At 34.8% G+C, this 25395-nt stretch overlaps 1 protein-coding gene across 1 annotated transcript in view; it reads left to right on the top strand.

The window, feature by feature from the left end:
* Positions 1–25395, top strand: part of NAF1 (nuclear assembly factor 1 ribonucleoprotein) — a 48892-nt gene that overhangs the window by 9937 nt on the left and 13560 nt on the right. Inside the window, exons 3-5 of the mRNA XM_044224777.1 lie at positions 9956–10049; positions 13617–13699; positions 21927–22087. Coding sequence (XP_044080712.1) covers positions 9956–10049; positions 13617–13699; positions 21927–22087 — 338 coding nt within the window. The remainder of the gene's footprint in view (positions 1–9955; positions 10050–13616; positions 13700–21926; positions 22088–25395) is intronic.

The following is a 25395-nucleotide window of genomic DNA, read 5'->3' as shown; positions in this document are numbered from 1 at the left end:
AAACAGAAATGATCCCTTAAACTTCAGATAGTGTTTTATTTATTTATTTATTAAAAAATATTTTACTTATTTATTTATTTGACAGAGATCACAAGTAGGCAGAGAGGCAGGCAGAGAGAGACAGGAGGAAGCAGGCTCCCTGCTGAGCAGAGAGCCTGGTGCAGGACTCAATCCCAGGATCCTGGGATCATGACCTGAGCTGAAGGCAGAGGCTTAACCCACTGAGCCAGCCAGGCTCCCTGGTGTTTGATTTAGTAAAGTAAGCATGTATGTTCTGTGTGTGTGTGTGATACATATATTATACATAAGCATTCCATTTATTAGAATCCTCCATTCCTCAGTAGATTTTAATAAGTTCTGTTTGCTTTAGAGGTTAAAGACAAATGTCTGTTAAAAGGAAATCTGGCTAGAGAGTGAGCATACACACCTTTGCTAATAGCAAAGTAACACCGGAAAGTTAATGATTGACTGCAAGATGAATGGTACTGGACATAAAAAATTGTGGGATTGAGTGGAAGAAGAGATAATTTGCAGTGCAGGGTCACGGAAGTTATCCTAGATTGCAAGATGGATAGCATAGGTATGGAAAGGTGACAAGTGAAGAGGATATGAACTTTCCCACTGATTAGCTAGAGTCTATTGCATGACAGTTGTATTCATAGTGTTGGTTACATAGTAGGGACTCAGGGAGGGTTTCTTTGTTCATACATCATCCATACACCTGATGTTGTACCTTCTAAAATTCGGAACTTGTAATTGTTAACATTTTACAGTTATTTGGCAATGCTTTTATCTTTGTGATAAAGTCACGGTCTTGGATTTGATGAAATATAGACTCCTCAGTTAACGTAAAAGATAATGCTTAGTATTATATCATTGTTTTTTTTCTTATTGAGATGGATTATAATTTTTCTGTGAGTCACCTTCTAAAGATAATCTTGTAAACTTTGTTTCTGACAGTAGCTTTAAGAGAAAAACAGGGTAAGAACATAATATTTATTAAAAAAGAAAAAATACAAAGACACTGCCAAGAAGTATTCATTTTTATTTTTTAGGTGAAAATATTTAATGGGCTAGTCTCAATCTTAAGTTTAGTGTCATACACCTTAGTATAATTAATAAGGGCAATTAAAGTGTATTGAGGTCCATGGGACATTATAAAAGTACTTTTGGATTGTTCAGTTGATGAAGTAGACTAAATGTTATATGTGGTCTTAGTTACCACACAGTGTACAGATCTAATCCATTCTTTTTTCCAATATGTTTTACCAGCTATAGGGGAAAAAAAAAAGTTTCCAATCATGGCTCTCAATACTCCAGGGATTGGATCCTTCTTTCCAACCATATCTGAAAAGTGAAGGCTCACCTAATAGGATCAGGTAATTGGCTGCCATATGCATGTCCTCTATTCTTGGGTAATGTAAGGAAAGTGGCCACATAATTTTATTCCACTTTCCTCACTTTTAAAAAATTTCCCCAGTCTAGCACCAGAAAGTGTTAGTTGCCATTTGCAGTATTTGATTCCTTTCCCATTACCCCCTGTTGTCCTTTTCGTAGATTTTTTTTTTTTTTTGATATTTTATTTATTTATTTCACAGAGATCACAAGTAGGCAGAGAGGCAGGCAGAGAAAGAGAGAGGAGGAAGCAGGCTCCCTGCCGAGCAAAGACCCCGATGTGGGGCTTGATCCCAGGACCCCGCGATCATGGCCTGAGCTTAAGGCAGAGGCCCAACCCACTGAGCCACCCAGGCGCCCCACCCCCCTTTTCATAGATTTGTGAGTGAAAACCTAAATCAAAGTTCTTTAGATAATTTTGCCTCAGAAAATCATAAATTACTGAGTTTTTTTTCTTGCCCAGTAATAAGTCTTCAAAGAGCTAGGAAATGCAAGGTAATTGTAATGTACAAATGTCATCTTTTCAGAGGGTCATTCTGACCCATTAGCTCCTTACATTTTTGCACTGGAAGTCTTAGGCATCCATTTTTTAACTAGTGTGTCTACAGTTTAATTTTTTAATAGGGAAGATTTTTAATATATGGTACTCAATATGGATGTTTTGCCTAACTGAACAACCTTGTAGGCCAGATGTTCAGATCTTCAGGAATCAGAATGTAATATTCTTGCAATACAATAATTGGTCTTTCATGGATAACTCAGAAATATAGGTAGGACTGTGCATTTCTTTAAAGCCATAGTTAGGAGTTATCTGTTATCCAGAATTATCGTAATTGTGTTTGAGGCTGGTACATAATTTTCTATCTTAATGTGCTATCTTTTTCATTACATGCAGTTAAATATTTTTAAAATTGTATTAGACATTTGCATGAAATATTCAGAACTTTTGCTCAGTTTTCTCCCTGTTTAGAGATGAGAAAACTGATTTCCAGAAAGAAAGTGATTTGCCCGAGGTAGTATTTGAGTAGGGGTGAGCAGATTGCAGTCTGCTGTATTTTTAGTACTTGCATAGACATGTGTACCTAGCAGCATTAGAATTTGAATTTGATCATTTGAACTTCCTAGATTATTTGGTTTCTGAATAATGTAGTGTATTTTGTCACGGTGACAGATGATTGTATCATAATGTAAGATTTCTTAAATTGCATGTTTGGACCATATTGTCTTTTAATAGAGCCTTTGACTTAGAACTGTAGGTTGTAGAAAATACGTGATTAAATTTCCTTAGTATGGTGAATTTTAGTAATTTATTGCCAGATGGTATTATGTATCTGAGGATTTTTATTTCCATGTGGTCTTTTCTTTTGCTAAAGAAGAGAATTAAGTATTTTTCCTTTCCTTGCCTGTTCTTTGTTATTGAGTCAGTAAGCATAGTATTAACTTTATTTAAATGATAGCATGGATGTTTATATCTAGTTGTATATACTCCACACCCAAGATAGGTTTTAGTTTCTTTTTAATTTGGGGGAAGTAACAGTGGTAAAAATAGAGATTTATCACAAATCTTCATTTCCCAGGTTAAGTTTTCAGGTTTTCATTAAGATTTTGTAGGACTATGGTGTATGATGTGGCCTTAGAATTATATTTGTATTAATGGCTGAAAATAGAGTGGTCTATTAATACCTGGGTGTATGTTTTGTAGTGGAGGGCTTTTTGGATGCATGAGAATGTAAAGCAGCGCTGTTCAATAGAGTTTCCTGCAATGGTGGAAATGTTCTATATCCACACTGTGTTAATACTGTAGCAGTTGAGCATTTGAAAAGTGGCTAATCTAACCAAACATTGCCTTTTAAATTTTACTTAATTTTAGTTAATGAAATTTAAGTAATCAAATGTAGTTAGTGTCTGGTATTGGATAAGCAGAATAAAAGGGGCCTTTCTTACCCACCATCCATCTTTCCATGAGGGTTGTAGGGTAATCCAGGCTCATACTTTAATCTTCCTTACCTGCAGTAAATAGCCTTCTTGTCTTTTATTTTCAGGACAGTTGGGATCTTGCTTATATGATAGAGAAGGTCTTTATATCCCAGGTTTCCCTTATCACCTCTGCCTCCAGTTTTTTAGTTGTCAGAGTGGCTTTTACTTCTAATTCTTTATATCCTGTGTGTCCTGTCAAGAGTGGTAATGTCCTTCAATATGTTTTCTGGGTATTCCTTTTTTTTTTTTTTTTATTGGCGTTTGTATGTTTTTCCTCTTTGCTGTGATCCTTTCCTTACTCATGGAAAAGTAAAGTGTTAGATTTTTATTTCTTGAAAGAGAGTATGCGACTGAGCAGATTTATTCATTACCTTACTGGGAACAGCTGTCAAACAGCTGCCATGTTATCAGGGAGCCAGGTGTTAATCTAATAATTCTAATAATGTTCGCCGCTGCAAACCTGAGGTATCTGTGCATTAGTCCTGGGCAATGAAGCTTCCTTAGAAGTCTGCCTTTTTAACTTAAATTCCTTGAGGATTCTTTTCAATTCTGGGAATTATAAATTCATTATCTGATTTTGTTCCAATTGAAAAAGACTGTGATTGCTTCTGAGAATTTTGCTTAACTCAGACTAATAAGTCATTTCATTTAATAAATATATGTTAAACAACTAGGATGTGCTAGTCGTTGTTGTGGGTGCTGTGCTAATGAGCAAGTCTGACCAAGTCCTGTTTATTGTTGAATTTATTGTCTAGTTAGGGAAATGGACTTTAGGCAAGAAAACACATGGGATGTTAGACAGTGATGTGTTTACAAAAAAGAAAGCAGGATAATTTAATAAAGAGTAACTAGGCTTGGTGGAGGTATAGTACTTCAGATTTCACAGTTAGGGAAGAGAAAGTAACCTTGACATCCAATACTAGCACAAGATCATATACTGACATGGTAGTCCCAGGAACTTTTCCTTTTAAACCTTCTTAAATTCTGCCTTTTCAAGCCTGACAAAAATCTTTATGGAAAGCATGCTTGCTTAAATGGGACAAATATATCTCTTCTGATCCAGCCCCCAAATGTCTGCCATTTTCAAAGCAAATACACTGCTTGACATAACTGCACTTTCAGAGGTAAATTCCATGATAGGCTTTTGATCTGGAATTGTACTAGGCTGATTTCATTTATTTCTTGTAAGTTTTATGTACAATATTTAGTTCTTTGTGTATCTTTTATATTCTGCAAAGTATTTGGGATGGAGATTTCATGCACACCACTCTTACAGGGTAGGTCTTTTACTATCAAGAGGCCGTTTAATGCCTTCATTGTTCTTTTTTTAGGAATGCTTAGAAAACTGTATATACATTCCAATGTTATAGGGTACTGGGATCACTGAACTAGGATTGGAGGTATGGTGGTGATCACAGATGTATCTCTCTGTTTTTTCTCTAAGTTTAGTTGTGTATGAGACAGAGGTCTTCCCCATTTGTAAGCAATTTTGTCCTGTTAATACATAGGTTGGAAACAGGATAACAGGATTTAAGGAATCCTGACAGACTCTGCTTTTGACCACAAAAGTGGGTCCCTATGTCACTACAAATATTTTGGCTTTGTATATCTTCCCCTATCTTCCTCATTGCTAGATGTGTCTCATAGACATCCTTAGGGCAGGAGAACATCAGGATTTCATCAGACCCTGCAGCTGACCTGTTTTGCTTGTGGTAAATTATGTAATAATTGATCTCAAAAGATGGTGAAAAGGTATTAGATGAAATTCAACAGTCTGATTTAAAAAAAAAAAACAGAAACAGGAACACAAGTAGGAATAGAAGTTCACTTTTTAAACCTTTAAAAAAAATTTCAATTAAGAAACATTGTTATGCTTAACATTTGAAACTCTTCTAATAAGTAGTCATACATCATGCCCTCTATCATTACAGTTTCTTGGCACTTGATATTGTGGACATACCAGTCAATACAATTTGAAAAGTCAAAAATATAATATTGAAAAAGAAGAGGAGAACTTATTTTTTTGGAATTACACAAGAAGATCATTAGATACAAGTTTCAGCATGATGCTTTCTTGTGTCCAAATGATACCGTATAAAGGATGCATTTATAATAGCAATAAAAGATATTAAATAATTACAAAATTATAGCAAATAAGGTATGAGATGGCTTCAAATAAACCTAAGGATTATTTAGGACCTAAGACAATCTAATTAAGTGTAATTTTAATCAATACTAACAAGACTAATATGATATGACAAAATGATTTTAAAGCTTGTCGAATAAAGTAAACATGAGAATAGTTAGAAAAATTCCATAGGGAAAAATATGGACGAAATGCATAGAGGAACTAGCCTTATTCCCAAATATTAAACATGTGACGAAAGGCACAGTTGTTGAAAGAGTTTAGTACTGACACTGAAATAGATTAGTAGAAATGAAAGGAGATTTCAGTAAAAAACCCAAATATATAAGTATACTTAGTATGTGTTAAAGTTTATTTTTCTTATCAGTAGGGGAAAAGATGGATTATTCTGCAATGTGGGAATAATTGGGTAGTAATATGGATAAAGATAAAGCCCATCTGTGTCTTGCTTTTATACAAGAATAAAATTACGAATGGTCCAAATATGCAGATATTAAAAATGAAATTGGAGAAGCAGTGAAAATAGAGTGAATTCAAAAAGCGATTTTGGAATAGTGAAGGTCTTTCTCTCTGTGTCATAAGTCTCAAAAGCAAAAAAAAAAAAGCTTGATATATTTGACTATATAAAAATATGCTATATAAAAAATGCTGAAGTTCATTAAGCAACTTAAATACTAAAAACCATTCTGGGAGGAAAGGGAGTGGATATTTTCTTCATATTTGATAAAGGTCAAATGTTCTTAACCCAAAGTTCCTTATAAAATATTAATAGAAGGATAAGCCCTCTTAAAGAAAAATATATATAATATACAAACAATTTATAAACATATTTGGATAGCCAGGAAACATGCAGGACTGCATAGTCTTCATGATTAATAAAGAAATTAAAATAAAAGCAAGATGCTGTTTTGTATCATAGACCTGTCACACTGGCAAAGGTTTACAGTTTCTCAGTGATGGCGAGAATGTGAGAAAATCTCTCATTTGTGGCATTATTAATTGACAACATTTTTGAAAAGAAACTTGTCAGTATCTGTCAAAGTTAAGAATGTTTTTATCTTTGGACCTAGTAGTTCCACTTATAGGGATTTATCACAGAAGTTACATGAAGATGTATGTAAAGGATAGTTCTTTTTATCATTGTGTGTAATGATAAAAATTAAAAAGAGGCAGATGTTTTATCAGGTGACTGGTGTTAACAGTCTATACAGTGATATACTGTAAGAAAGTTTAAAAAATTAGATGTTTATGTTTTGATGTAGAAAGATGTACAAAATATAAGTGAAAAGGGTAGCTTGCATTATAATGTGAATATAAATAAAACATTTTACCATTAGAAATGCAAAGTTTAGGGGCGCCTGGCTGTCTCAGTCGTATAGATCTGCCTTTGGCTCAGTCATGATCCTAGGGTCCTGGAATTAAGCCCTGTGTTGGGCTCCTTGCTCAGCAGGGAGCCTGCTTCCCTCTCCCTCTCCCTCTGCAGCTCCCCCTGCTTGTGTTCCCTCTCTTGTTAGGTCTCTCTCTCTCAAATAAATAAAATCTTAAAAAAAAAAAAAAAAGAAAGAAAGAAAGAACTGTAAAGTTTATATCTGCATGGTAAATATATTTGAAAGATAAACTGTTGACAGCTCTCTGTGGAGAGGTATTGTTTTGTGGGTATTCAGAATGGTTTGGTAGATATCTATCTAAATTAAGGGGACTGGTTGAAATAGTCCTCCACCATCTTTACCATTTCCACATCTTTTTCTAATATAGTTTAAAGTCAGTGTGATGACCCCAGCTTTGGTTTTCTTATTCAGCATTCCCCTGGAATGTTGGGAGGTTGAAAGTAATAAGATAGGGGAATTTTTGCTATCCTTTTTTTTTTTTTTTGAGTCCTTCTGTATTACTAATTTTTTTCCCTTTTTAAAAATCAGGAGCATATATTTTAATGTTAAAACAGTGTCAGGGTTGGGGCGCCTGGGTGGCTCAGTGGGTTAAGCCTCTGCCTTTGGCTCAGGTCATGATCTCAGGATCCTGGGATTGAGCCCCGAATCCGGCTCTCTGCTCAGCAGGGAGCCTGCTTCCCCCCCTCTCTTTGCCTGCCTCTCTGCCTACTTGTGATTTCTCTTTCTGTCAAAATAAATAAATAAAATCTTAAAAAAAAAACCCCAAACAGTATCAGGGTTTAGATCTATACCAAAACATAATTATATTGCATGGACCTTCATTCCTCTTGATAGAAAATATAGAACAGGAGCTTTTCATTCTGTGGCCAAGTAGCATTTATTTATTTGAGAGTAACATTGGTTTTGTGTTCTACATGTTAATGGTATTTGGTTTACCCTCCTCTTCAGTTTAGAGGTTTCCCAAAAGATCTAATGACACTTTCTTTTTGTAGACTTCCTTTTCCTTTGTTCTACGTACATGATTCTGACTGTTTAACCAGTGAGCTTAATCATAGTCCAAAAGTACAAGAAGTTTTTGCTCTGGATTTAACTGTGATTTGGTTGGTCAGTGGGGGAGATTTCAGATTTTATTACTAGACTTTTGCGTTAGAAAATGCCATTTGCTACTTCTGAGGGCTTCCTCTTCAAGAAGCAGAAGGCAGTGTGATTTGTTCTCTAAAGTGTCATGAAAGCTGTCCTGTCTGCAGTCTCCCAATATTAGAGTTCTCTATTCTTGTATTTAACTGAAAGTGGGGTTTTGTTGGGGATACTCAAGCAGCACAGGGAAATCTGGGAGAACACAGCCTTATTTTCACTGGTGGGCTCAGTGGGATCGTTCCCCAAAGACTGAGCACCCGGCAGGTTAGAGGTGAGTTTTTATGGTTGTGGGTGATGGAGGATGGTAACTACTTTTTTCAGGGTTTCTCAGGGCCATTGGCCCTGCGGAAGTATAATCTATATGGAAGCATAAGAGGAGAGATCTAAGTCATCCCTGGGAACTTGTTTTCTTTTCTTAACCAAGCGGGTCGACCATTTGGTCTTTTCTTCCACCTCAGCAGGAGCAGTGGAGAGCAGTGGACATGAAGGGGCTGAGGCCCAGGGGTCTCTGTCCGCCTCAGTTTCTTTTGCTAAGAACTTCTTAACAAGGCTGTTCCATGTCACGTGTTCTTTGCCAGTTCTAACAACTGTACTCCCTTGTCTGTGCTAATACACACATGGGCCACTTTCAAAACATGGTCTTGCCAAGAAAGAATTATCCATGTTTTATATGCAAAAATGACAAATGGTTGTCCTCTCCCTCTAAAAGTACTCAGAAAAATTCTGACATATAAAATATAATCATTTTCTTTAACACCATCCAAACTAACCGTGCAAAAGTTAAAGTCTTCTCCGTGGAGTTGGTTGAGACCATTAGTATGGTTGTTTGTAGGTAATTCTTGATCAGAAAGTAACATCTCCCAAAAGCAATTTCTTCTTTAACTCTGGGTATATGGTTTGTTAAAAACCTTGTCTGAGTCCCTGAAGAGGAAAATGATTACCCATGATCCATTCATCTGTAATAAACTGTATTGTTTCAGCTTTACCCATCTTTTTCAACATTCCTTCAAAAGTTGTCTCTTCCCAGACCAACTCTCAACATGCCAGTAATAGGATCTTCACACTTTCAAGCCTTCTTAAGGAAGAACTTCTTATAAAAGTTAATTGTGGTCTTTTGGCAAAGGTCAAAAATAGAAAGTTCCATTTGTTTAGCTTAAAGCCCAAGGTCAGTTTTATTCTTAGATACCTCTTCAACTTAATCTCTACTTCAACATCTAGTTTCTATGGGAACTGAGGTATAGTTAGTAGGTGGGTCAGAAAAGAGGAATTTTTAAATGTAAAGGAATTTAGTTTTTAACATAGAAAGAAGATACTAGGCGACACTTCACAGCTTTTCCAGGTGGAGCCTGTGTTTTGTTTCCCAGGAACTCTAGATTTTTTCCCTAAAGAAACCAGACATTTACTCTTTTTCACACAGCCCCAGAAAAGATTGCTCTTTCTCTTTTCAACTACTTAATCCCTATCGAGTGAATTAACCAAATTAAGATAGCTAAGAGAGAGATCTCTTCTTCTGTGGAGAAATTGTAGTGACCAATAGAACTATTTCTCTGGGAATCACTTAGTGAAATGTCTTTTTTTTGTTTGTTTACTTCGAATTCCTTAACAATAATAACTTTTTTGTTTTTTTTTTTTCTGTCTCATTCAAGTATGATTGGAAAAATCTAGGTACTTTTGTCCATGTGTTCTTAGTCTAGCTGGATTAAAGTATAGATGCTGTTGCATCACTCACATGGGGAGATACTGGAGGTGGAAGAAATACTGTCAGACACTAAAAGGAATAACATCAAAGAGATGGTATAAGTGCTTAATGTTACATCTTCAGAAATGTTTAGTCTTTAAATGGAAATGATGTCCTATTTTTTTTTAGTTGTTGAAGATTGAGAGGAAAATCAATGCTTTTTTTATATTATAGGAGCTACCTTCTGTTGAAGAACTCACTATTATTCTGCCTGAAGATATTGAATTAAAGCCCCTTGGGATGGTTTCAAGTATTATTGAGCAATTAGGTATGTAAATAATTTTATGAATAAAATTACTTCTATCCAGATATGCATTCATTAAATCAAAGATTTTATGACAAAGATTTTCTGTGACATATGTAAATAATACTTCATTTTATAGTCATTTAGTTTGAGTAGATGGAGTTATTTTTTACTTTTATATGTAACTCATAAATGCAGTGTCTTTTGAAATTCAATTTCTACTTTTACTGACATTTCTCCAGAGTTCTCTTTGATTTGGTATATTTGTTATTTAGTGCTATTAAGTTGCTACTTAGTGGCTTTAAACAACACAAATTTATTGTTTTATAGTTCTGTAGGCCAGAAGTCTGATGTGGGTATCACTGAGCTAAAATTAAAATCAGTGCTGAGTTCCTTTCTGAAGCCTCTAGGGGAGAATTCATTTTCTTGTCCCTTTCACCTTCTAGAAGATGCCTGTATTCCTTGACTTGTGGCCTCCTTCCTTCATCTTCAAAGCCAGTAATATACCTTCTCTGTGACCCTTTTCCCTTTATCACATCTCTCCCTGACCAAAGCCTGGAAAGATTTTCTGCTTTTAAGGACTCCTTAATTTGGGCCTGCATGCATAATCCAGGACAATCTCCCACAACTCAAGGTCCTTAACCTTATTAACATCTGCAGAATCCTTTTTTTTTTTAAATGTAAGGTAACATAGTTTCAGGGTTAGGGGGTGGGTGTCTTTTGGTGGGGGGAACATTGTTCTGCCTACTGCCTTTGATTTTATTTTAGAAACATGTAAATTAGAAAGTTCTGTGGTTTAATGTCATGAAATATAAAGCTGTTGGTTATAAGAGAACTAGATATTATAGCTTACTTTAGCCCCAGGTTTTGAAGTAGGTATACGGAAGGCTTTGAAGTTCATGTAGCTACCATTAGCTCTCATAGTAAGATACATCTGAAAGTAGAACTCAGAGTTGACAAAGTCAAAGGATATTTGAATTGGATAAAAGATTATCCACCAGCCCCCTTAGTTTACAGGATTTAAGGGACGCAGAAAAACCTGACTCACTTGCCCTTCTGATCAGTGGTAGAAATTGGATTTTGACCTTTTTCTCACAGTGTCCATAGCAATATTTTACAAAAGTTTATACTTATATAATTTTGTGCTTTTGCCATTTATTAATAAAAATTCTGATTAAGGTGAAACTTTTTTTAAAAAATTAATTACTTTATTTATTTGACAGACAGAGATCACAAGTAGACAGAGAGGCAGGCAGAGAGAGAGGAAGGGAAGCGGGCTCCCCGCTGAGCAGAGAGCCCGATGCGGGGCTAGATCCCAGGACCCTGGGATCATGACCTGAGCCGAGGGCAGAGGCTTCAACCCACTGAGCCACCCAGGTGCCCCTGAAACTTTTTTTTTTAAAACAAATCATTATTATTTATTTCTGTTATTTATTATTTATTTCTATTATTATTATTTATTATTATTTAAACTCTTCATGTGATTCTTTTATTAACAAACTCTTTGTTTTTTATGTTTATTAAGTTTTGTTTTTTAAGTTTATTAACATAAACTCTTATGTTAAACATTAACATAAACTCTTTATGTGATTTATTATTTATTTTTATTATTATTTAAACTCTTCATGTGATTCTTGCGTCATTACATTTATTGGTATTTACTGATATTTGAGTTCTCTTATAGCATTTAATCTGCATAAATAAGTAATCATTTGATTAGATAGTGTGAGTTGAGCATTTATTAGACTTCATGTATGTAGCAAGAATCTCATGTTTATCAAGAAAAAAATGTGAACCATACAATATGCATAGGATAATGCTTTTTAGAAAAATAGTTTTGACTAGCATACCCTATTAGACTAACAAAATTCTCAAGCTTCTGGGAATAAAGATTGACTGAAAATCAGCACATGCTACCCTGTTTTGAGACTCTAAAATAGTATGATTTGGACCAAATTACAAAAGAGAAAATATAGTAAGTATTAATATACAAAGCAAAAAATATGTGAGTTCAAGTAAGAACCCTAGGAGAGTAAGAGAGGATTTGGCTTTGTACTCTGTAGTTGTTCTCCAAGTTCTGTTGGCTTGTTTTTTTTTTTCTCTCTCTTATTTAATTTGGAAAATATAAGAGGCTAGTTAGGTATTATCCACTTAGGTAGAAGTAGAGAGATTTCATGAAGTTAAGGATTTTGTACTGCTAGATCCTTTGACTATTGATAGCCTTGGAAATTCTTATCAGTGTATGGTACAAACTTTAGGTTGATGTGTATGCAGATGCTGCCTAGAATAATTTAAAAAAATGGTTTTTTAAGACTATGGACACACAGTCAGTAGTTGTGTTGTTAAAGGAAGAGCATTGGAACAAGGGATCTAGGTTATTCTAGGTTCTGATGATGACTTGGTTTGGAATTGGCCATGTGATAAGGTTACTGTGTTAAGCCCTGTTTTCTCATCTTTCTATAAAATGAGGGAATTGGATTAGGTGATCTTTTATTTTCATGTAATCTGATCCTTGGGAATGGGATTATGGAGAAGAAATGATTGAAAATGAATGCTTTGTTAGTGCTCACTATCATTATCAATCCTTACTCATCATTTTTATCCCAGAAACTTATCTAACTCAAAAGATGTTGACCTGTGATCTGTTATTCCACATGTATGTTCAGAATTTAGAAGCACTAACTATTGTAATTAATTGGATATACTTGAAATTTTTAAAATGAATTTTAATAACCTAAACTAACATTTTATTTCTCAAGTGGACATGGCTTTATCTGTGTAATGTGGCAAGTATTCTTGCTTTTGTTGCTCTAATTTTCTAAGCCTATTGTTTGTTTGTCTTCTCTATTTGCTATGGTAGCTTGGTTGTTTTTGCATATGTGGCCTTTATAGGAATTGGCAGTTATAATAGACTAGTGGGATGCTTCTGTTGCATTTTGGGGCAAATTACCATGAGTTCTATCATTCTTCATCTCTTCAGAGGAAGATATTTTTGGGAATTTCTAGAGTGAGGGGCGCCTGGGTGGCTCAGTGGGTTAAGCTGCTGCCTTCGGCTCAGGTCATGATCTCGGGGTCCTGGGATCGAGTCCCATGTCGGGCTCTCTGCTCAGCAGGGAGCCTGCTTCTCCCTCTCTCTGCCTGCCTCTCTGTCTACTTGTGATCTCTCTGTCAAATAAATAAATAAATAAATCTAAAAAAAAAAAAAAGAATTTCTAGAGTGAGAAAGAAGACTAATTTTTCCTAAAACAAGGGTTTGTGACTAAATGTGATTTTACTTTTTTGGGTGAAAATTACTTGGGAAAATGTTCATGACTTAAATTTTGGCTTTTTAGTGAGTGATACCAACTTCCTGTGAAAATTTTTACTTTAGTTTCTGTTTCTTAGAGTTGTAGCTTTTTCTATTAAAGATATGTAGAATCTATTTCCTTGTGCCACTTGATAATAAATAGACTGTTGTTTTAAGAAGAATAGTTACTGAGGTGTATTATCTCATCTTAAATTTCATTTTAAATTATGTTAAAAATTCCCACTCAAATTTTATATGATCTTCTGATTAAATCTTGAAGTAATCTCCTTTGTTTCATTTTTCAGTAATAATTGAATCTATGACTAACCTACCTCCGGTTAATGAGGAGACTGTGCTGTTTAAAAGTGATCGACAGGCAGCAGGAAAGGTTTGTAAAAAAAAAAAAAGCAAATCTGTTTCTTTGTTGATTGGTTTTTCTGATTTTCCCTATCTATCCTAAAAAAAAGTTATTAATTTTAATAGATGAGCAGTCTAGAGCTCTGGTTTTAGTTTATTCTTGATTTTTTCAGTACTTCATATCTGTTGGTATGCAGTTTTTTCCTTTTTGTCAGGTACCTTGTGAAGTAGTAGGTCTACATATTGGATACTTCCGGGTCCTCAAAGTTGAGTGTAGTAAGCTTTCTACAATGTAGTAGTTCTTAGTCTTTTTTAGGTTTGTGAGTTCCTTTTAGTGGGGCCTCTCAATACTTTTTAGACTTTGGTTTCCTCAGATAGAATCTGTAGAGTGGAAAAAAGTAAAAGGGGGAAAAGGTTTCTGTAATAACTGAAGTGTCACTGTAAGCACATTCTGGGGAATTAGGAATATGTATACTTCAGTACTCACCAAAAAGTCACGTCCTTAATAACATCCTTTGGTTGTTATTAATAATTCTGCATGTCCATCTTTAATAGGGAAGACTACACAATTTACCCAGTAAATATGCAATTTTGAGCCGTCAGCAGAGGATCTAAAACCTCTAAGATCAAGACTATAAATACCAACTAAGTATTCTTTTTTGGCATTAGGGGTAGTTCTAATTTACCTTACATTCTCCACTCCGTAAAGAATAATGCTTTGTAAATTATAAGTGCTAAGTAAATATATACTGTGTTGAAAACAATAAAAATAATAAACCAGCTGCTATCTTTGGGGAAGTCACTTTTTGGGTTTTACTTTTTCCCAGATAACTAACAGTTGGTTTCCTTTTTGTTCTAAAGAGATAGTTAATTTACATCTAGTCAGGAAAAAAAGCATATCTTTTTAATTATATTATTGGGTCATTCATACAATTTTCCCTTTTACATGCTATTTCCTACTGTCCCATTCTAATACAGATTAGAAAGAGGTCAGATTTTTATCAGGGTCCTGCCTACCTTGTACTGCCTACATACTTCTTTGGTTTTGTTTCTGTTTTTGTTTAGATTGACAGGCTAATTTACCAAAGAGAAATGAGTGACTTAGGATTGCAAAGCAATCAGTAAGAGAATTAATTGGAGTCTAGAGCTAATATATTTTGGCAATTTTTGAGAAAGTTGGTGAGGGGAAGAAAGACTTTAATGCCTGAAACATGGCATCATACATTTTTCTTTTACAGATACCTAAGTTCAGTCTTTCTGTTTCAAGGATGAGGTCTGCTGGTGTCTTTGTAAGTGGTTAGAGATTCACTGGGGGGCTTAATCTCAGAGAAGGTTTAGAGAGAGAAGAGGGATGGGAAATGAGTCAGTGGCTGTGCCATGAATGTAGCTCTCCATGCCCACTTACTGGTATGTATTCTTTAGAAATACCAGTATTCTGCTCTGGTACAAAGAAAGGCAATGCATTTTTTGCTCTCCTCCAGAAAGTAGTAAAAGATGGGAGGGGATGAAGAGGGAATGGAAACTTACTTGGTTTTCTAACTCATTTGAAACTGATTATTTCCATGATTCCTTTATTTATGATTTTCATGACAGTTGTCTTTTTAAGTCGCTAGCTGAGACAATTTTAATTTCAAAATACCCAACACTTTGCTAATTAAAAACCTCTAAATTCAGATTTCTTATATCCCTCAGTACATTTGAATTTTTAGTTTAATTGTGACTAATAATAATAATAATAATAATGTTAATATTCAGCTCTTTTGTCACTTGACTTTGAAAGGAGTCAGATGAAAATGTTACATTTATGCCTCTAACTTTAGTTATGTGACATAAGTCTAGAGGGAAAAATCAAATCTATTTCTAAATTTTACATGGGAGCTTTGTAAATACAAGAAGTGACAGGCCTTTAAAATATATTTGATTAGACATCTAAGTTCCTTGACATGATTTCCCAAAATAATGGTGCAGGGATAGGGAGGTTTGGAACTATCAGTTAAACAAATGAGTGACCAGAAAGTGAAATTGAATCTGTTTTAGATCTTATCTATGTACTAAATTAGTTTACCTTCAGTGTCGAGCCTTTGTACATCCTTTCTTTTCCCTCTACTCTGAACAGTAGTAATGAGCCACAGTGATACATATTTTGTATATATTTTTAAATTCATTGGAACTCTAAGCAAGTGGAATTATCCTCATTTACTCAAAAAATCACAAAGCTTTGAAAAAGGAACAAAATTGAGTTTATAACCTAGTCAATCTGTCTGACGCATTTCCCTTCCACCTTCCTCCCCCTTACCCACTGAATTAAGGGAGGTGACCTTGAATTTGTGTTCTACCTTTTGCCCTTCAATCCTGATGATGAAGAGTTACTCATGACAAGTGATGAATGAAATTTTATTTTTAATGTTTAACATTTAAAAATTGACCAACCTATACAGTTTATTATCCCTGTATTCCATGAATTACTTATTGTTTTGCATTTAATTTTCAGTGTTTGTTAGAGTTGGGCTGGAATTTTTACTGATCTTTTTTTAAAAGAATATATTACAGTTTTGGTTGGTAGGATGTGTTGATTTTCTGAAAGTCTCTATATTATTTTGATACAGTGGTTTATTTTCTCTTCCCTCAGCACCTTGTGAAATAATAGTAGCACATAGTGATTAGTGTAAAGTGATTGATAAGAGATAATTCTGAATGGCTGTGAGGGGTTCATTTTCCCCTTTGCCCTTTTGGTACATTAGCCAAAAAGAGGCTAAGCTGGAACAACAACCATGAGGCCTTTGTCAGTGGCATTCTTTGAAAGCTGTTCTCAGAGTAGAAGTATGCAGATCTTGGTTCCATTTGCACAGTGTTCCAGCGTTACTCCTGGGCCTGGAGATTCTTTGATCTGTTTATTGTTACCTATAGGAACTAGGATTACCTAGTCCCTCTGAGGCTAACCAATAAGTATATAACATATGTGTGGAGAGGGCAGTATGCAGCTTATTCTCTCTCTCGGAGTGCTCTCTCTCTGCATGTCTTGCCAGCTGACTCAGGCTCGCCCCCAACCACTAGAACTTTTGCTGTGGAGCATACAGAATACCTAAGCCTAGACTATGCTGTGGAATGAGAATTTGGGGGGATGAATTTACTTGTGTGCTTGTCATTTTTTTCCCAACAGACCTTAAACTGTGTCTATATAAGGTGGTAGTGGTGTATGTTTGTGATATGTGTGTGACGAGAATCCTTTAAGGTCCTTTAGCAGAAAGACACTGCTTTTGAATAAGAGATGGTAAGCTCTGTAAACTAGAGCCAAGTTTGTAGACCCTGAAAACTACCTTCTAAGGACAGGGCAAGTATAAAACATTAGTTGGATTAAATTTTTGAGTGTTTCTATGGAATAGAAACACTATTATTTAAAGTATATTATTTAAAGTCTATTATTTAAAGTATAAGGAAAGCTTCTTGCCTACCTTAAAGTAAGTATCTTAGACATTATTATCCTGAGTTTCCTTTCTCACGCTGTTGTCTCAGCCATTCCTTCCTTTTCCTTTTATCTGTAGTTAGGTGGTTTGGAACTTGCAGAATCCTCAAAGCAGGTCTGAGGAGTGAGCCAGGATACAAGGTTTAATGAAACTATGAGATGTGGTGGGCTGGCCTGACCCCTGCTTTGTCTGAGGTTGTTCTTCAGAGTTAGCTCTCAGGTATTAGCCAATCTAAAATCTGTACTTTTAGCTGATAGTTGTTTAAAATATTGTTAACCCCCTTTTTTTTTCCTGTAACTCTGGATTAGCTAAACTGCTTATGTCAACTCTGTCAAGTGTTTCATGGCTATTTGAGGTAGGAGCATAAATACTTCTCAGTTTTAGTATAAGCCATGCATGGATTCTCTAAAGTAGCTTCCTATTACCTGTTATATGTGTAGTTATTTTACTTAAAACCTTTTAATGATTTTATCATAGGTATGGCTCATTAACACTTGAGCTCTTAAGAACAGTCAACCAGGTATACTTTGATTTTAACTACGTGTTTTGAATTCCGGCTTATATTTTAGTTCAAACCAGTTTCTGCATAAGCTTGGAGCTCTTCAGGCATTTCTTTCGTGAAGTCATTTCTCAGTTAGGAAACAGAATTGTTTTGTCTAGGAAACCAATCTTTGGGAAACAGCTTTATGTACCAAGTTGCAAACAGTGATTATTATACATGAATTTTTTTAAACAAATTTTTATCCCTATCCAAACTTGAGGAATAAGATTTATTGATATTTATCAAAGGAATTGAAAAATGAATTGTTTTTAAGACTTTTTAAATTAAAAACAATTTTTTAAATAAACCATTCAACAAACTTTAATTAAACTCCTGCCTTAATACTGTTGGAGCTTCAGTGGGTGACCCCACTATTCCAGGATTAATGTGGGTGCTCAGATATTAAACTTGCAGTGCTAAAAGCAGACAACCCAGGAGTCAGACAGACCTGGCCTCAAGTTTCCTTTTCCACCACCATATGACCTTCAGCATGTTACTCTGCCACCATGAGTCTCACTTTCTTTATCTTTGAATGGGTATTAATATAGGTACCTAATTCTTAAGATTGCAGTGAAGATTAAGCAAGATGAAGTGTACAGAGCTCACACACCTGGCATATAAACACTTGATCAGTAAATGCCATGTGTTATAATTGTCAACATCCCTGTTTGTCAGCTGGCTTACCAGCTTCTTCTCAGTATCTGTCTAGGGAACACCAGTCTGGGGGAAGGGTTAGACAAAGACTGCTGAGTTCCTCAGTAGAGGTCGTCATCTAACCTAGTTCTGGCCACTGAGAAAAAAGAGGATGTTTTTGGTTGAGACTTTAAGAAGGCTTAAAATAATATGAATGTATGGGGCGAGTGGGAGGTTGTGGGGGGACATGTTGGTATATACATTTCGTTCTTCCTTCTTCCACTTCTTCCTGCCTGGAACACAGGTGGTATTTCCACCACTTCCTACCTAGAATCAAAGCAGCTATCCTGTGATGCTAGGGGTGAACAAGAATGTGCTGAGGATGGCTGGTGGAAAGACACAGGGAGTCCATCTCGCCCCTGCTATCATGGAGCCACTGTACCCAACTTAGATTTCTGTCTTTTGGACTGAGAAAAAATAGAAGTTCCAATTTGCTTCAGTTGCTGTTTCCAGGTTTCTGTTATTCACAGTCAAACAGAATTTTCAGCCAGTAATAGGCACGCACAAATAGAAATAGAGGCATTGGATGCAAACAGGCAATTTAACAAAAAGGCAAATGTCATGTAAGTCTGTGACAAAACTTACTACATCATCATTATTAGATAAATATAAGCATGACACCATGTTTAACTGTCATGTTGACTATAAAGTACAAATAATCCTATTTATTTATTTAAAATATTTTATTTATCTATTTGACAGAGAGAAAGAGAATGAGAGAGGGAACACAAGCAGGGGGAGTGGGAGAGAGAGAAGCAGGCTTCCCGCTAAAGAGGGAGCCTGATGTGGGTCTCGATCCAGGACCCTGGGATGTCATGACCTGAGCCAAAAGCAGGTGCTTAACATCCGAGCCACCCAGGCACCCCCAGAGAATATTTCAAACACCATATTTAACAATTTATAAAATGTAACAATTGTTTTTATTATGCTATGTATTCTTCTGACTTCTCTGAAAGAAATAAAATACAGTACATGAACTGGAAGCTCTGTTTTCCTTTCTTCTTAATCCATTCACTTCGCTTCATCCCCATATTTAGCCAGTATTCTGAAGATACTGTGTATCCTCTTTATCTAGATTTTTATACTTCCAGTACATAAGTACATATATGCAAAAAAAATACTATAGAACAAGTTACCTATTAATGTATTTTTAAAATTCACGTTATAATTTCATTCATATCTTTTTATGAAATTCTTTAACTCAGTAGTATAATTTTGAGGTGTACCCAAATGTATACATATGTCTAGTTTATTCATTTTAAAAATTCTACTGTCTTCCACTGCACAATATACTATCTGTTTATTTATATTTATTAATTTATAAATTTATATTATATAAATTATAATTATAAATTATATCATTTATTATATATGTTATATATAATATATATCATAAGTTATATCTATATAAATTATAAATTATATAAATTAATAATAATTTATTATGTTTATATTTACCAATTCTTTGTTAAACATACATATTTTTCTAGCTTTTGCCATTAACATGACTTTTTAAAAAGTGACAAGTAAGATAATCCATTACTTTATGTAATGTGAACCAGTAAGAATTGTGTTGCAGTATTTCCCTCTGTCCTTTGCAATTCTGGTTGGAAGAGGACTACTCTTTGTTTCTAAATCCTTTCAAAACAAATTTGCTATTTCCTTTTAGAATTTAAAAAAAAATTAAATTTTTTATGCTATTAGTGTTGCTTCAGAATACTTTGGCATTTTAATTTTATTGAGTGTTACGAGTTCTTTTTGGGTTACTCAAACTTTCAGAATATTGGTAGCATTATGGGTGAGCTATTTTATGCCTCACTGAAAATTAATAACATCCCAAATGGTGTACTTTAAGAGAACAAAATGAGAATATTTACCATCAAAAATGAAGAACTGACAGTGTGCTAAAACAGGCACTTTCAGTGCACTGGGTTTAAAATGGTCCAGGCTATTTGAAACGTTACTTAGTAATTTATATCCAGAGTTTTGGTGATAATCATACTCTTGGCTCCAATAATTCTGCCCCTTACAAATAAATTTTTGGGAAACCTTAAGTATAGAAATATACATAAAAGGATGTTTATCAGGGCATCATTTATTACATATTGCACAAATTGAAGCTCCCTAAATGTCCTATTAGGCAAGTCAAATAGTGCCAGATCTATAAAAGGTGGTGATACAGCCACTGAAATTATACTTACAGAGAATATGTGTAAGATGGAAAAACTTAATGCAACTTTAGGTCTTATTTATTTATTTATTTATTTATTTTTCCAATTTATTTATTTTCAGAAAAACAGTATTCATTATTTTTTCACCACACCCAGTGCTCCATGCAAGCCGTGCCCTCTATAATACCCACCACCTGGTACCCCAACCTCCCCCCCCCCGCACCACCTGGTACCCCAACCTCCCCCCCGCCCCCCGCCACTTCAAATCCCTCAGATTGTTTTTCAGAGTCCATGGTCTCTCATGGTTCACCTCCCCTTCCAATTTACCCAAAAGCACATACCCTCCCCAATGTCCATAACCCTACCTCCCTTCTCCCAACCCCCCTCCCCCCAGCAACCCACAGTTTGTTTCATGAGATTAAGAATCACTTATAGTTTGTCTCCCTCCCTATCCCATCTTGTTTCATGGATTCTTCTCCTACCCACTTAAGCCCCCATGTTGCATCACCACTTCCTCATATCAGGGAGATCATATGCAACTTTAGGTTTTAAAAGGGAACAGTGTACAAAGCTACAGTGTGATCTCAGAAGAAAAAAATCGTTAATAGAAAAAAGCCTAGAAAGGTTGACACTGACAGTGATCATTGTCTAGTTTCTATAACATACATATATTTATTATTAGAAACATTATTTTTTTAAAACTTAGATATTTCTTCTGAGAAGAGTTTGAAAACAAGAGGCTTCCTGTAATCGTTCATAGAACATTTTCAGAAATAAAATATGGCTGTACTAAAAACAGTTCCTTTACATAAAAGTTCAAGGCTGTATAAGCTTCTCTGGTTTTTGAGAAATAAATAATTTCAAGTTCAAATCTACTCTTCTGAGTTTTGAATTAGAAACAGTTGTGGTTTAACTTTATGAAAAATGTTAACTACTGTATAGGAACAACAGAAATATTGAATACCCACTAAAGCAGAAGCTTGTCAAGTTTTGTGTTCCAAGATTCCAGGTGGCTGCATTTTATTTCTCAAAAGTTACACATTATAATTCTTCTCTTTATCCTTTACAACTTAAATGATTAATGATTAAAAAAAAACTTCATAATATGTATCTAGTTAGTATACCACTGAGATGATTTGAATTTATCAAGGAACAAATTTGTTACACTTGTTTCAGATTCATAAAGGAAATCTGGAATGAGTTGATGCAATTATAATCAAAATATGAAGACTTTGAGTATGCAAAAATGACTTCAATATAAGTATAATTTTATTGTTCTGACATGACAGATTTACCTTATTTTAACAATTACCAGTTTTTAAAAAAATATGACTGACTTTCTGAGTTAGTTCACATATTAAAGGTATTTATGTTTCTTCTATTTTATAGATATTTGAGATATTTGGACCTGTTGCACATCCATTTTATGTGTTACGGTTTAATTCTTCAGAGCACATTGAGAGTAAAGGTATTAAAATAAAGGACACTATGTATTTTGCTCCATCAATGAAAGACTTCACCCAGTACATATTTACAGAAAAACTTAAACAGTAAGTATGTCACTGACAACATTAGTTATTGTTTGCTTATCTAATGTTTATATTTTATGAATAATTTTCAGTGAAGGTAGTTTCTTGTTAAAGATCTGTGTTCCAGAGCATTGATTTATTTTCCCAGTAATATCTCTGAAAGCTATAATTTCTTACCAGATTTTACAGGTTGAGATGATTTGTATCTTTTACCCAAAATCACATAATCAAGTAGTAGGACTACATTTGGGCCATAGAAAGTTTCTGAATTCATATTTTTTTCTATGGCATACTTTTTTTTATAAACATGCTACTTCAGCATTAGTAACCATGCTTTTCCATTTTAAATAGAATTATTCCTTGGATTACATTGTAGGCTTAACTATTTAGTAAAACTTGGTAATTCTCAAGGGGAAAAAAATGAGTAAATTTTACATTGCTTATAGATAACAAACTTATAAACAGGACAACAAAAATGTGTCCCTAAGAAGTTGTGTATCAAGTTGATAAACAGCGTTTATTTATTTATTTTTTAATTTTTATTTCTTTTGAGAGTAGGGGGAGAGCATGCACACAAGCGGGGGAGAGGGAAGGGGCAGAGGGAGAAGCTGACTAACTGCAGAGCAGGGAGCCCAGTGCAGGGCTCCGTCCCAGGACCCTGGGATCATGACCTAAGCCAAAGGCAGGTGCTTAACGGACTGAGCCACCCGTGTGCCCCAAACAGGGTTGATTTAACCAACAAACTACTGCTTTCCCTTTTGTAGATGCTAAACGATGCCTGTGGCATACGATAGTAATATTTCTGCATGTTTATGCTACTTATTTATTGTACATTTTCCATGTGTTATTTGTGTTGCTAAGTGTTAGCTATAGGGCTGCTTATATCAGTTGAACTTGTTACTATAATTATATAATTTGTTTATAGTAAATCAGTGATACATGGTTCCAGTAGAATAGTTTTTTTCAGAAATAAAGAAAGTTGAATGCTTTGGAAAGATGTAATGAATATGAGCCACTAAAAATATTGTAAAATTTAGTAAGAGTGGAAGAAACCCTACAAAAGATTGGGGGAGGGATGGGTATCCAAAAAAGACTTTGCACTCAGTTTGACAAACAGGTCTCTTTTAGGTCTAGCTCTCTTTTGATGGGAAACTTGAAGTGTAGTTGAAGTGTTAGGAATGTGGTTTTTTTAGAACATAGAGGGGAACTTCAGTCAGTGAGTAACCTTAGTGCTACCTCAAAAATACTAGTCCCCATTGCATGGTGTAAAACCTCTAAAGTGCTTACACATTAAATCAAGTCTCTGAATTTCATTTATCATAATTCATTAAACTCATGTTTAAGAATCCATCTAATTATCTGAGGAACATTTTGCCTAAGTTATTCTCAGGTCGGTAAGGTTTATTTTTCTAAACAACCACTGAAAAGAAAGGTAAATTAAATAGAAAAGTCCTGTTTTAAAATCATGCCTTAAATAGGTAGCATTTCATTCTGCTTTACTAGGATGTTGCTGCGGATATGCCTTTTTTGTTTGTTTTTAACAAAATATTTTAGCTAATAACAGATAAATTTAAAAAGCTTCTCTAAAGACATTTATTAAATAGATTTTAAACAAGAGAAGTCTTTGTTTTTGATTTGCAAGAATAAGAATTTTTTCTTGGAAAGAGACAATTATGAATTGGGAAATTAGGCCCACGTGGCAGAAGCCCCACCTGACAAAGGTTATTTTATTCTAGACTGCAGTATGGTGTCTGCAGGGGCACTCAGTGGAGTACTTTGCCTTTGAGGTAGAGAAGGTCATCTCTCTAGTTTATCCTCTGTAAGGCTTATAAGGCTGTTTTAATTTTAGCCTCCCATGAGCTTACTCTTGTTGAAAGTGTGTTTTGAAATGTTGCTAGATCTTTTCTTTAGTAGATTATGATTTTCTGTAGTAAATGCACTAATGGGGAACTTGCCCTGTTTATGTCTTTAAACCCCATGGCAAGGGCAGCATCGGCCATGAGATGGCATATATGCAAGAAAGAGTATTGGAGTTATGTTAAATGCATAGGTGTAAGCTTATCATTAGTGAGTAAAAGCTTTTTTTTTTAAATGATAGAAAAAATCATTGATAATGCCCCATATACAGTGTCAAAGTTCTGAATCAAAATTTTAGAGCAGACTTAATGATTTTCTTATTCTGCCAGCCCCCTGACATTTGCACATTCATTTTCATAGATTATGGTTTAATATAGTAATGATTTTTTTTTTTTTTATTTTTTTTTATTTTTTTTTTTTAAAGATTTTATTTATTTATTTGACAGAGAGAAATCACAAGTAGACAGAGAGGCAGGCAGAGAGAGAGAGAGGGAAGCAGGCTCCCTGCTGAGCAGAGAGCCCGATGCGGGACTCGATCCCAGGACTCTGAGATCATGACCTGAGCCGAAGGCAGCGGCTTAACCCACTGAGCCACCCAGGCGCCCCTAATATAGTAATGATTTTAATGAATGAATTTAATCTCATTTATTTTGGGGATCTATTTTAAAGCAATGAGGACCACATTTACTCCTAGTATTTTTTGTAGTATTTTAATGTAATTGAGTAACAAGACATTATTAAACTTAAAAAATAAAAATGATGAAAGAGATAAAGATGAACTTTCAGAAATCATAGTCATACTTAATAATATGTGTATTTTTGTTGGTTAAAAACTTTCCACTAAAATAGTTAGTGCTTGTGATTATACTGTCCTTCAAACTCTTCAGAATTCTTTCTCCTTACCAAATGAGATAGCTTTTATTCCACCCTCTCAGCTTTGAGAAATTCTGTTGGAATAAGCTTTGGTTCCTCATGGAATATTGTTGATATTCCTCAGCTAAATAGAGGAAGAAGAATTTCATGTTGTTATCTCTACCATTAAACTTGCAAAATTTTAGGGAATGCTTCATGGTCATTTTTGTATCCCTAGCACCTGAAACCGTGTCTGACCTATAGTTGGTGCAGAATACGCATTTGTTGACCTGAGTTTTATGGACCAAGCTCAGGTATCATGAAAGTATCAACCAAAGTCATAGCATCTGGAGATGGTCATGAACTGCAAAACCACTTTCCTCTGCAAACCATATAGCCTTGGCTTCTCATTTTGATTATCCCAGTCCTAATATTTGTGTGTGTCCAGATCTTGTGTTTTTCTTACGAGCTTTCTACATCTTCTGAAACAAGGTGAAGAACATATACATAGTCCTTTATTTTTTGCTCTTCTCGTGTATATTATAAAATTAAGGATTGAGCTCATGTCTTTTACTTCATTGTTTTCTATACTGTTAAGTTATAAACACAGAATCTTAAGT

The sequence above is a fragment of the Neovison vison genome, chromosome 11 (genome assembly GCF_020171115.1).
Source record: "Neovison vison isolate M4711 chromosome 11, ASM_NN_V1, whole genome shotgun sequence".
NCBI classification, from domain to species: Eukaryota; Metazoa; Chordata; class Mammalia; order Carnivora; family Mustelidae; genus Neogale; species Neogale vison.
The sequence above is the reverse complement of the archived record's forward strand: the minus strand, read 5'-3'. Positions and strand labels throughout refer to the sequence as shown.